Raw genomic sequence first — 13,157 nt, forward strand, 5'->3', positions numbered from 1 at the left:
TTATATCCGTGCCTCCTTATCTTATTTTATTCACTCCCCCCCTTACATCAGTAAGGAGGGAGTGGGGGGTTATAGGTAATTGTCTAGTAAACTTGTAAGCAAAAATGTCATAAAAGGGCTGGGTCTTTTTAAGAAAATAAAACAAAAAAATAATCAGAAGGAAAATAGTTGAAGAAAGGATACTAAGGAGTTAATGAGGGCTGATTAGAGTAAACCAAGAGTTAAACAAAGGAACATCTTTTATTTTTACCTGTCAGATTGCTTTAACTAACATCATCTACAGATTGAAGTTTTATCCCTTTGATCTGCAGATAAATGAACAGAATGATCTAAAAGTAACAATATGTTAGTTTGTATATTCCCAACTGAGCAGTGTTATTTAATGATAGTTAGGTGTGTGTGGGTGTGTTTTTTTTTTTTTTTGTAGCAAGGCCAAGATGTTTACCAGTCCCTGGAGTCCAGCACTTTCCTCCTACAGCCAGCTCTCAGTTGCCAGACCCTGGTGCCACTAACTTGAAGCTGGGAGCTGACTGACTTTTTCTCAGGAAATTACAGCCGGCTCCCCGCTGCTCATATGAAAGATTGTGCGGCACTTAAAAAGTGATCCCGCGGACTCCTGGGACGTGTGATGCCAAGTTGCATAGGTCTCACCTAGGCCTGTCAGAAAATGGCACCCACTCCCAAGAAAGAAAAAAAATAAACACAAATTCTGGTAAAGCAGGTAGTGAGGTGGAGGATGGGAATCATTTTCAACCAAAAATAAAATAAAAAATCATTGTTAAAACACTTATAAATGTAACCCACCATGCTTCAGCATCCCTTTAAATGGGTCTTTATGCCGAGGAGGGCGGGACAGAGCTCTTAATCACGTGAAAAATGATTGGAAGCCTGTCCCACCAGCTTCCGATTGGGACTAGAGATGGAGAGCTGGCTATGCTGTGGCTATGACTATGCTGGGGGCATGCAGTGAGCGTGTTCTCAACACAAATCTCGGCTTTCCATGGACTCCTATGTGCAGTGTAAGAGCTTTAAAGCCCACCCTCTTTACAACTACACATATGCATGATGTGGGCAGCAAGAGGTTAAACTGGAAACATCAGTGTCATTATGATGTATTATTATAGATGTTTCTGTCTTCCTAGTTTTCCAAACCATATGGATTTGCTGTGGACGCTGGCTGCGGAACGGGGCAGAACACAAGAATTCTCGCTCCATACTTCAAGAAAGTTCTCGGAATCGACATCAGTGAGGCTCAGATAGAAGAGGCCAAGAAAGCCACAGTGTCACCCAATGTCACATACAGGTGAGGACATTCTAAACATGTTTAATTAGTTACATAAAGGGGAGGACTAGGAAGATTTTTTTCTGGGGGAGCACATCCAACCAAGTAGCCCCTTTTCTGATTAGAGTTGGGTAAACGGTTTGGCCCGAGGATGATTTTGGGCCAAACATTGGCTGTTTGCCCATTTAAGGAACACCCGAATTATCAGGGCGTTTGATCTTTTGTTCGGAACAGTGCATTGGAAGCCCTGATTGGCTGAAACAATGAAAGCTTTGCCCAATCAGTGCACAGAGCGCTGTCAGCGCCATGATTGGAGTCATTACTTTTTCTAATCATGGCGCATTGCTCTTAGTCCCACCCCACACTATAAAAATATTCTTCTCATAGCGGCCATTTGTAGTGTGATATTGGCATGGAGAGAGATAGTATAGGGCTGTGCAGTGCTACGATAGTTGGTGTGCTATTGTGATTCTATTGTCAGTGTAGAATATCAGTTTAGTGTGAATCTAGTGATAGTTCAGTGAGAGTGTAGTGTGACCATTCATTTTTACTTTAGTGTCAGTTTATTTTGTCAGGGCAGGTTTCCTGCAATAAATATCAGTGCATTACTGCACATTTAACGCAGTATATTTTAATTTTATTGCATGTTTAATGCAGTAGATTGTAGTACGTCAGTTCAGTTTTACTGCAGTATATTGTGGTGTCAGTGTAGTGTTTCTGTGTAGTGAGTACTCACGTACATCAAGCGCCACTTTCCATTGATTAAAGCACATCCACGTACACCTTTCCACATCTTTAATATGTTTTGGGAGGCCAACAAATAGAGGCAAATGTTCCCATGGCACTGAGAGGGCCAGCAGTGTATGTGTCCACAGGCAAGAGTGGACATTGTCCGTCCTCAAGCAAGTCATCATTTCCTCTGTTTAGTGATGTTGTCCATGCCATCCAGACACAGCATGCAGAGGAGGTGGTGGATTGGCTTACTAAACAATCGTCCTCCGTCACCCAAGCAGAGGCTAGTACGTGGTCCACTGCAGCTGCCAGAGTGCCTAAACCTGACTCCTTGTCCACAGCTATTCCTGCCACAGGCCCAGCATCAGGCATGGAGGAGTCAGCTGAGTTATTTGAACATAGGGTAAACCACTTGTTCCTTGACGATGCACAGCCATTACTTGATTCAGATGTTGGTTCTGAGGTTGAAGGCAGGAACATGAGCCTACAGAGGAGTGAACACTGGTACGCAAATTGGCATTCATGTTCCCCCAGCTACAGCGTAGTGCCAAGTTGTCTCCAGTGGTAATGAGGATGGAGTAGATGATGAGGTCACTGATGTGACTTGGGTGCCAGATAAAGCAGAGGTGGAAAGTGAGGATGAGGCACAACCCCAAGGAGGCAGCCATCATGGAAGAGTGGAGAGCAGCCACCCTATTCCATCACATTGTGAAGCTGTTATCTTCTGGCCCACTTCCCACAGCTCAGAAGTCTGGGTCTATTATAGTACATGTGCAGCCGATCGTACTGTTGCCATTTGCAAACTTTGTCTCAAGCATGGCAAAAACACCAGTCATTTGGGTACCACATGCTTGACCAGGCATTTAACTTCCCACCACTCAGCCTGTTGACAAGAGCACCTAAACACACAAGGGGCACAAATCTGTCCTTCCTCCTTACTCACCTCAATATGCCCCTGCTATACCTCATGACCTCTCAGCAGCCTCCACTGACATGGATGATGGTATAGCGCAGGGTGGCCCAGGTCTTTACAGCACATCTGCCAGCAGCACCCCACCAGCTGTATACTATAGCTGGCAAATTTCTCTGCCCTATCTGTTGCAGCGGAAAAAACTCACTGCCACCCACATGCCCAGCGTCTAAATGCAGGCTTGTCAAAGCTGCTGGCTCTAAAACTTCTGCCTTTCCATCTGGTGGATTCTGCCCCCTTCCGTGAATTTGCAGAATGTGCTGTACCACAATGACAGGTTCCCAGTAGCAATTTCTCTTCATGTTAGGCCATTCCAGCTCTCTACCAAGACATAGAAGGCAAAGTTGTGGCATCGTTGGGCAAGGAAGTCAGCTGCAAAATCCACATTACTGCTGACACATGGTCCACCAAGCATGGGCAGGGACAATATATTTCATTCACAGCACACTGGGTAACTCTGCTAGCATAGCAACTCGGAAGGATGCAGGACAGGGCTCAGTGCTGCAGCTTGTTGTGACCCCCACGTTTCAATACAGCTGGCGATGATGCAAGATTTGTCAGCTCTACCCCCTCCAGTTTTGGAGGCATTGAAGCAGATGAAGACATACGTCAAACAGCAAGAGGGTTTTCCATCCCCATAACTCTTGGGAATAGTATGTGGCTTGGAGGAGGCAGTTCCAGATACTGTAATACTGAGTGACCACAAGGATTCTGCTTCTCATGCCTCCGCAAATTTGCAGTGCATGGGCTCTCTCATGTTTCAAAGCCTGCAAAAGGACCCAAGCATATGTGGCATAAAGAAGGATTACTATTGGTTGGCAACCCTCCTTGACCACCGTTACAAGGGGAAATTTTCAGAACTTATCCCATCCCCACATATTGCAAATGATAATCTCCTGGACGACTTTTAAAGAGGAGTTTATAGAATGCTTTTCCTGACTCTGGTAGGTTACAGTGTTGTGGAAAACGTAGTTTTGAGGCTTCTGTTGGTGAAGAGGAGTGGTGGAGAAAGTGATGCACTTTTCTTTTTTTTTTTTTTTTTTTTTTTTTAAGTGCCGGTTGTCCGGGGCTGTCTGCTTCTGCATCACATGGTGGCCGATTATCTAGGGGTGAAAACAGATGGAGAGCTTTCCAGTCGATGATCCACTGGCTTACTGAGTCATGAGAATAGACCACTGGCCAGAACTTGCCCCATATGAAATTGAGCTGCTGGGCTGCCCTGCAGTGAGTGTGCTTTCCAAACGGCATTTAGTGGTGCTGGAGCTTTTGTTACTGATAATAGAATGAGTCTGTCCACAGACTCCGTGGATCATCTGACTTTTATCAAAATGAATCAGTCCTGGATTACCAGCAGCTATGAAGCCTCTGATGCCAATGTCACGGATTTAAGTGTTTTTGGGATGTGGAATCTCTGCAGGACTTCTCGGCTGTCTAGTTTTGTGGGTGTTTTCATATGGAGAAATTTTTTGTGTAGGTTTCATGGGCACTATTAACACCCAAAGACCAATTTTTCCGCACCTGTTTGACAGGTGCATATCATTGCAATTTTTGACAGCAAGTCTGATTCTTGCTTTAATCAAGAGTACCTTGATTGGGTGTCGGTGATGTCTTCACACTGTAAACCTGAGACCATTTTTTTCCACACTTGTTACTTCTATCCAAAGTCTGTGAAAGACACAAGAATTTATCCAAAAAATCTCTAATCCTGAGTGCACTAAATTGTGGCCTCCATCATACAGACTTGCTCCCTGAGCAGTTGTTTATAAAATAAAGAGCGCTTGAATGGAAAGTCCCTTTTTAGCTCTATAAATGTCATTGCTGCAGCAGGCTCTATACACGGTAAAGATGTGACAGATTACAGGCAGACTAAGGGACCATACTAGGCAATATATTTAAAGGAAATTTTAATTTTTAGTTCTCATTTTGATGGTTTCACTTTAAGCATCAGTAAATAACTGCTCATTTAAAAATTGTTTTTTACAATTTTTTTTTTTTTTTTCATAGATGCGTGTCCCCCAGGGCAGTACCTGGACCCCCCATAACCATTGTATGCCCAGTTACTTGCATATAAGCCTTCAAAATAGTCACTTTTGATTTTTCCAGTTTGGGTCCCATATACTTCAATGGGGTTTGCTATTCGGTTCTGAACTTTTGTGATGTTCGAAAAGTTCTGCCGCAAACCCAACAGGGGGACATTTGGCCCATCTCTTTTCCTGATCTATAGACAGACCTATTTTGGCTAGAAAGTGCAAGAAAATTTACCATGCAAAGTGTGACATAGTGCTGCAATAACTGGTGGGTATTCCTAATGGACATTGTTGGGGTGATTGGTGGGGTATACCTAAATTATATTGCTGGAGAATGGGGGGCAATCTGTTTGTTTACATTTTGTAAAAATAGATAAATGTGGCCCTTCTAGTGTGTAATGAACACAGTTCATCACTAGGGAGGAACTTTAGCTGTAAATGTGACATTGTTGGTGGTTTACTGGCTGCATTGGCCTGGTACACATTCATTCCAGTGTAAACAGGGAACAGGGTGAATGTGACAGGAGCATATCAGTGAAGGATTCATTGGCAATTTTTTTTTTCAGTGAATTCTTTATAAACAGACCAACCCCTTTGTGCCATCTGGGAAGGGATGAGGTAGAAAAGTCAGAAGCACAGAGCCCAGGGTTGGACTTTCAATCCAACCAGATGGTGTCACTACTTAAAGTCTAATCTGTCATTCTCTGCAGTGTCTGTCCAGCTGAAGAGGTGGCGGTTGGTGACGCTTCTGTCGATCTACTAACAGCGAGTATTGCTGCCCATTATTTTACCATTGAGCCGTTTCTAAAAGAGGTAAAACAGTCTTATTATTTCATTTTATTTGACTGCTGTCCCTTGTAAAATGTGCTGTATGTTACATACACCTGACTGGGGATTCTGTACACTGTGCTGCATGTTAACATAATCTGGACTCCTGAGCAATGTGCTGCATGTTGAATACTGCAGACAGCTGTACAATTTATGGATTTTGTGTGGTCTATTCTGTACCGTGTACATTATGATTTTCTTACATAGTCTAAACTGTATGCTGTGCTGTATGTTGCATACAGTGGATAACTGCAATCTGTTTACTGTGCTATGCAATACATACACCAAACTAAACTCAAATAAGACAGACCCCACACTAAAACCCTCTGTTCCACTGCTGTTTAATCAATTGACGACACACACTGAAAATTTCTGCTGGAAGCCATGCTCTAATGCTTTTCACCCATCACAGGGCTTAATGATGAGTGTACCATTTTAGGGACGTGGATTCTGGCAGGAGTTTTCAGTGTGTGCTGTCAGTGGATCAAGAGTGGACTTCTGGGCTTGAGCAACCGGCTGGTATATAGGAGGTGAAGGAGGATACGGGTTGCTTGTGAGTAAGAATGTGAGTTGGGATCATTGAACATACAACATACAAATGAACGAAGGGCGGACTCTGGATGGTGGGCACAGAATGAGCCCCCCTAAATATTGCACCCGGGGCCACGTCCCCTCTGCCCCTATGCTACACCCCTACATACAATGAACTGCTACACTCTCTATACCCTGTGCTATATATTATACACCAAACGTTTGCACTCTATACATTACTTTCCTCAAATCGCTGAACTTTATATGCTAAAATATAAATATTTTAAAACTTTTTTTTTTTTTTTTTTTTATAAAATCAGTATTTCATTCTGTTCAGCGAAGGGGCACTCTTTTGCTGATATATTAATGTTGATGTTATTTCAGGTCGATAGGATCTTAAAGCCAGGAGGCTGTCTTGCTATCTTCACCTTCTTGCCCAGTATAGAAGTCCACTACAAGGACTGCTCAGAACAGATGACTCAAGTCTTTGCAGAGGTAAGTACTGAATATCTTTGTGTTTTCAGTATCCGTTGCCTTACATACTGCCTTGTCTGGGATCACTGTTGTCTTTGTGAGTGATAAGAAAACCTGGCATAAGTCCGATTTATGAATTTGGAAATGGGCACCTGCACTCCCCTTTCTGGGATACTCAATATGCAAATACTGACTGACTCCAAAGTCAGAGCTATGCCCCGCCCACTCCATGTACAATACTTCCATTGGTCAGAAAGTGGCAGTGCATTGTACTGGGGGTGTGTGTGCTGGTAGCCCTCATACACATAATCTCCTGGGGGTTCAGGGGCCCCTCAGCATGAATATATTATATGTTGTTACCGTTTGTGTGATCTGATTTTAAAACCTTTGGTCAGCTTCAGTGATCCTATGTGTTAAGATGTTTGCTTTAAATACAATATTAATCAGGAGGTACTTGTAATTTTTTTTTCAATTATGCCCCGTACACACGAGCGGACTTAAGTCCGACAGACTTCCAAAGGAGTTCCGTCGGAGTTCTGCTGGAATTCCGACGGAGTTCTGACAGACTTTTCGGCCGAACGGACTTGGCCACACACAATCACACTAAACTCCGACGGATTCGAACGTGATGACGTACGACCCGACTCGAATAAGGAAGTTCATAGCCAGTAGCCAATAGCTGCCCTAGCGTCGGTTTTAGTCCGTCGGAGTAGCATACACACGAGCGGAGTTTTCGAAGGGGACCGGGTCTGGCGGAGTTCCTTCGGGAAAATTTGAAGCATGTTCCATATTCTAAAGTCCGTCAGACTTTGGTGAATCAAAAGTCCGTTGCAGCCCACACACGATCGGATAGTCTGACGGACTCGGTCCTTCGGACTTTGGATGTTGAAAAGTCCGCTCGTGTGTACGCGGCATTAGAATCCAGCGTTGACTCCAAATAGATTACTCAGTGCACAATATGCATTACATAAACAAATTAGTTGTGCATATATAGACACATTGGGGTTGATTTATTAAAGGCAAATAGACTGTGCACTTTGCAAGTGCAGTTGCTCCAGAGCTCAGTAAATGGAGGGGAAGCTCTGCTGACTTCCATCATCCAATCATGTGCAAGTAAAAACCTTTTTTTTTTTCTTTCCTTTCATGTGATTGGGTATTCTTTGCAAAGTGAAGCTTCACCTCTTTTACTAAACTCTGGAGAAACTGCACTTGCAAAGTGCACAGTCTGTTTTCCTTTAGTAAATCAACCCCATTAATGTTTAACAGCCAACTCCAAGAAAGAAGCCCCAATCAGTGTTTAACCACTTCAATACTGGGAGACACAGGGCACTTATACCCCTTGCCTGCCCGGACCAATTTTCAGCTTTCAGCACTCTCACACTTTGAAGGAAAATTACTCCTGCTACACTGTACCCAAACAAAATGTTATCATTTTTTTTCACACAAATAGAGCTTTCTTTTGGTATTCATCATTGGACACAGCCAGTCACATGGTAAAGAGTAGGGATGAGCCGAACACCCCCCGGTTCGGTTCGCACCAGAACTTGCGAACGACCCCCGCGTTCGGTACGAACGTTAGAACCCCATTGAAGTCTATGGGACTCGAACGTTCGAATTGGAAAGTGCTAATTTTAACGGCTAATATGCAAGATAGTGTCCTAAAAAGGGTTTGGCGACCTGCCTCCTGCCTCAGGGGACATGGGTCACTGCAAAAAAAAGTTTTAAAAACTACCGTTTTGGTGGGAGTACTGATTTTAATGACGATTAAAGTGAAAAAAAAAGTGAAATATTCCTTTAAATATGGTGCCTGGTGGGTGTCTGTAGTATGCCTGTGAAGTGCCACGTGTTTCCCGTGTTTAGAACAGTCCCTGCACAAAATGACATTAAGCGGAAATAACACCATTTAAAACTGCTTGCGGTTTTAATGTTATATCTGGTTCCTGCAATATGGTTGAAAATCATTCAGAAAAATGGCATGGGTAGCCCTCCCTGCCCATTACCAGCCTATTTGGGTCTTGTACGCATATTAAGGGGAACCCTGTACCCATATTAAAAAAAGGAAATGTGTGTGGCCCCCAGGCCCTATATACTCAGAACAGCAGTATACAGGCGGTGCAAACAAGACTGGGACTGTGTAGGTTTGTTGTGTTAAGTTGAATCTGTTTGTAATTTTCAACTGGTACATTTTTAAAGTGTAGCTCCAGTCAAAAAAAATATTTTTAAGCTTTTTGGAAAACATAGGGAAGGGTTATCACCCCTGTATAATTTGTTTTGTCGTCCATCTTTTTTCATCTCACTTGCTGTTGTCTCCTTCCGTTTGCAAGTAGGAGATGTTTGTAAGTTGGATGTTTGAAAGTAGGGGCCTGCCCTATATGCTCTGCAGAAATGGCGGAACAAGGTGTTGGTTTTGCAACAACATTGTAAGCCCTCAAAGTGACTCTTGGTGGGCGCTGGAGCGCCCTGCTGTGAACGATTATATCAAGAATTGTAATTACATGCCATTGTTGAACAGTGGTAGAAAAATTGACCTTTGGTGGTTGTGGTGCTGGTGCCACAACACTATAAGTCCTCACAGTTACTCTGGGTGGGCACAGGAAGGGGCCCTCCTGTGAAATATTATATCAAGAATTGTAATTACATGTCCCTGTTAAACAGGGGCAGAAAAATTGGGCCTTAGGCACTGGTGCCATCACACTGCAACCTCTGCCATACACTATAGTTTTATTGCAGGAATTAGCCCTGCTGCAAAGCATTGCATCAAAAATTGTACTTAAACGCCCCTGTTAAACAGGGGCAGAAAAATTGGGCCTTAGGCACTGGTGCCATCACACTGCAACCTCTGCCATACACTCTAGTTTTTTTGCAGGAATTGGCCCTGCTGCAAAGCATTGCATCAAAAATTGTACTTAAACGCCCCTGTTAAACAGGGGCAGAAAAATTGGGCCTTAGGCACTGGTGCCATCACACTGCAACCTCTGCCATACACTCTAGTTTTTTTGCAGGAATTAGCCCTGCTGCAAAGCATTGCATCAAAAATTGTACTTAAACGCCCCTGTTAAACAGGGGCAGAAAAATTGGGCCTTAGGCACTGGTGCCATCACACTGCAACCTCTGCCATACACTCTAGTTTTTTTGCAGGAATTGGCCCTGCTGCAAAGCATTGCATCAAAAATTGTACTTAAACGCCCCTGTTAAACAGGGGCAGAAAAATTGGGCCTTAGGCACTGGTGCCATCACACTGCAACCTCTGCCATACACTCTAGTTTTTTTGCAGGAATTAGCCCTGCTGCAAAGCATTGCATCAAAAATTGTACTTAAACGCCCCTGTTAAACAGGGGCAGAAGAATTGGGCCTTAGGCACTGGTGCCATCACACTGCAACCTCTGTCATACACTCTAGTTTTTTTGCAGGAATTAGCCCTGCTGCAAAGCATTGCATCAAAAATTGTACTTAAACGCCCCTGTTAAACAGGGGCAGAAAAATTGGGCCTTAGGCACTGGTGCCATCACACTGCAACCTCTGCCATACACTCTAGTTTTTTTGCAGGAATTAGCCCTGCTGCAAAGCATTGCATCAAAAATTTTACTTAAACGCCCCTGTTAAACAGGGGCAGAAAAATTGGGCCTTAGGCACTGGTGCCATCACACTGCAACCTCTGCCATACACTCTAGTTTTTTTGCAGGAATTAGCCCTGCTGCAAAGCATTGCATCAAAAATTGTACTTAAACGCCCCTGTTAAACAGGGGCAGAAAAATTGGGCCTTAGGCACTGGTGCCATCACACTGCAACCTCTGTCATACACTCTAGTTTTTTTGCAGGAATTAGCCCTGCTGCAAAGCATTGCATCAAAAATTGTACTTAAACGCCCCTGTTAAACAGGGGCAGAAAAATTGGGCCTTAGGCACTGGTGCCATCACACTGCAACCTCTGCCATACACTCTAGTTTTTTTGCAGGAATTAGCCCTGCTGCAAAGCATTGCATCAAAAATTTTACTTAAACGCCCCTGTTAAACAGGGGCAGAAAAATTGGGCCTTAGGCACTGGTGCCATCACACTGCAACCTCTGCCATACACTCTAGTTTTTTTGCAGGAATTAGCCCTGCTGCAAAGCATTGCATCAAAAATTGTACTTAAACGCCCCTGTTAAACAGGGGCAGAAAAATTGTACCTTAGGCACTGGTGCCATCACACTGCAACCTCTGCCATACACTCTAGTTTTTTTGCAGGAATTAGCCCTGCTGCAAAGCATTGCATCAAAAATTTTACTTAAACGCCCCTGTTAAACAGGGGCAGAAAAATTGGGCTGCTGGCATCACCCAGAACCAAAAATGTTCTTCCAACATATCAGCGGAGGAGGAAGAGGATAGACAATCAACATAACAGGACAGTCACTCAGCATCAGCATAGGCAGTCTTGAAGGGATGTGGTATTTCAAAAAAAATTATTCGGTTACATCAGCTTCAGGTGCTTGGTAGCTGTGGGTGATCCAAGACTGATTCATCTTGATGAAGGTCAGTCGATCAACTGATTCGGTGGACAGGCGCACCCTGTGATCGGTAACAAAGCCACCAGCAGCACTGAAGGTGCGTTCCGAAAGAACGCTGGATGCAGGACAGGCCAGTAGCTCAATTGCATACTGTGCAAGCTCTGGCCAGTGATCCATCCTCAAGACCCAGTAAGCCAGAGGATTTTCAGTGGGAAAGGTGTCCAAGTCTGACCTTGCCCCTAGGTATTCCTGCACCATGTAAATTAGACGCTGGCGATGGGTGCTGGAACCAATCATACCTTGGGGCTGCGGACTAAAAAATTGTCTGAAAGCATCAGTCAGACGGCCACCTTCTCCACCGCTCCTTCTGACTGATGCCTCAGCAACACGTTGTCCAGGACCAGGAGTTTGTGACCTCCCAGTCTCTGGGAACGTGTTGCACAGAGCTTTCTGCAAGGCCTCCCGGAGATGTCTCATCCTCTGCTCCCTCTGCGATGGCAAGATAAGGTCGGCAACCTTACCCTTGTACCGTGGATCAAGGAGAGTGGCCAGCCAGTAATGGTCCCTCTCCTTGATCCGAAGAATACGAGGATCCTTCCGCAGGCTTTGCAGGATCAGGGAGGCCATGCAGCGTAGGTTAGCTGAGGCATTCGGTCCGGAGTCCTCTGGGTCACTAAGGACAACATGATCCGCAGCTACCTCCTCCCAGCCACGTACAAGTCCACGTGTTTCTTGGGACTGTAAATCATCCCTATAAGACTGCTGCTGCTGATGCTGAGTGCCAGCCTCCACCTCCATGCTGACACAATCATCCTCCTCCTCCTCTTCCTCCTCCTCACCCTCTTCCTGTGTGATGGGTGGCACAGCAGGAACACTGTCTGGATAAAGGGGGCCTTGAGAGGCAAGGAAGTCCTCCTCTTCCTGCCTCTGTTCTGCCTCAAGTGCCCTGTCCATTATTCCACGCAGCGTATGCTCCAAGAGGTGGACAAGAGGTATAGTGTCACTGATGCATGCACTGTCACTGCTCACCATCCTTGTGGCCTCCTCAAACGGTGACAGGACAGTGCATGCATCCCTGATCATGCCCCACTGGCGTGGTGAGAAAAAACCAAGCTCTCCTGACCCTGTCCTGGTGCCGTAGTCGCACAGGTACTCATTGATGGCCCTCTGCTGCGTGTGCAGCCGCTGCAGCATGGCCAATGTTGAGTTCCATCTGGTGGGCATGTCACATATAAGGCGGTTCTTGGGCAGGTTCAACTCCTTTTGGAGCTCAGCCAGCCGAGCACAGGCATTAAATGATCGGCGGAAATGCACACAGACTCTCCTGGCCTGTTTCAGGACATCCTGTAAGCCGGGGTACCTGCCCAAGAACCGCTGCACCACCAGGTTAAGGACGTGAGCTACACAGGGCACATGGGTCAGTTGTCCCTGTCGGAGGGCGGAGAGGAGGTTGGTGCCATTGTCGCAAACCACCATTCCTGGCTTAAGCTGGCGTGGCGTCAACCACCTCTCGGCCTGCCCCTGCAGAGCTGACAAAACATCCGCCCCAGTGTGGCTCCTGTCCCCCAAACAAACCAGCGCAAGCACGGCATGGCATCGTTTTGCCTGCGTACTTGCGTAGCCCCTGCAACGCCTACGGAGCACCGCTGGTTCTGAGGACAGAGCACTGGAAGAGGCCATGGAGGAAGAAGAAGAGGAGGGGGTGGAGGAGAGAGGTGTGTCACAACCAATAGTAGCATTTTGGAGGCGTGGTGGCGGAACAACCTCCAATACTACTGCACCTTGTCCTGCATCCTTCCCAGCAGCCAGAAGAGTGACCCAATGGGC

General features: G+C 45.4%; 1 protein-coding gene across 1 annotated transcript in view; it reads left to right on the forward strand.

The window, feature by feature from the left end:
- The window catches only part of LOC143923554 (putative methyltransferase DDB_G0268948), a 40,078-nt gene that overhangs the window by 16,561 nt on the left and 10,360 nt on the right, over positions 1-13,157 (forward strand). The window contains exons 2-4 of the mRNA XM_077447322.1: positions 1,143-1,303; positions 5,722-5,824; positions 6,755-6,865. Coding sequence (XP_077303448.1) covers positions 1,143-1,303; positions 5,722-5,824; positions 6,755-6,865 — 375 coding nt within the window. The remainder of the gene's footprint in view (positions 1-1,142; positions 1,304-5,721; positions 5,825-6,754; positions 6,866-13,157) is intronic.

This window comes from Lithobates pipiens, unplaced genomic scaffold, assembly GCF_037356315.1.
Source record: "Lithobates pipiens isolate NorthernLeopardFrog02 unplaced genomic scaffold, aLitPip1_a1.2 Scaffold_22, whole genome shotgun sequence".
Lineage (NCBI taxonomy): Eukaryota > Metazoa > Chordata > Amphibia > Anura > Ranidae > Lithobates > Lithobates pipiens.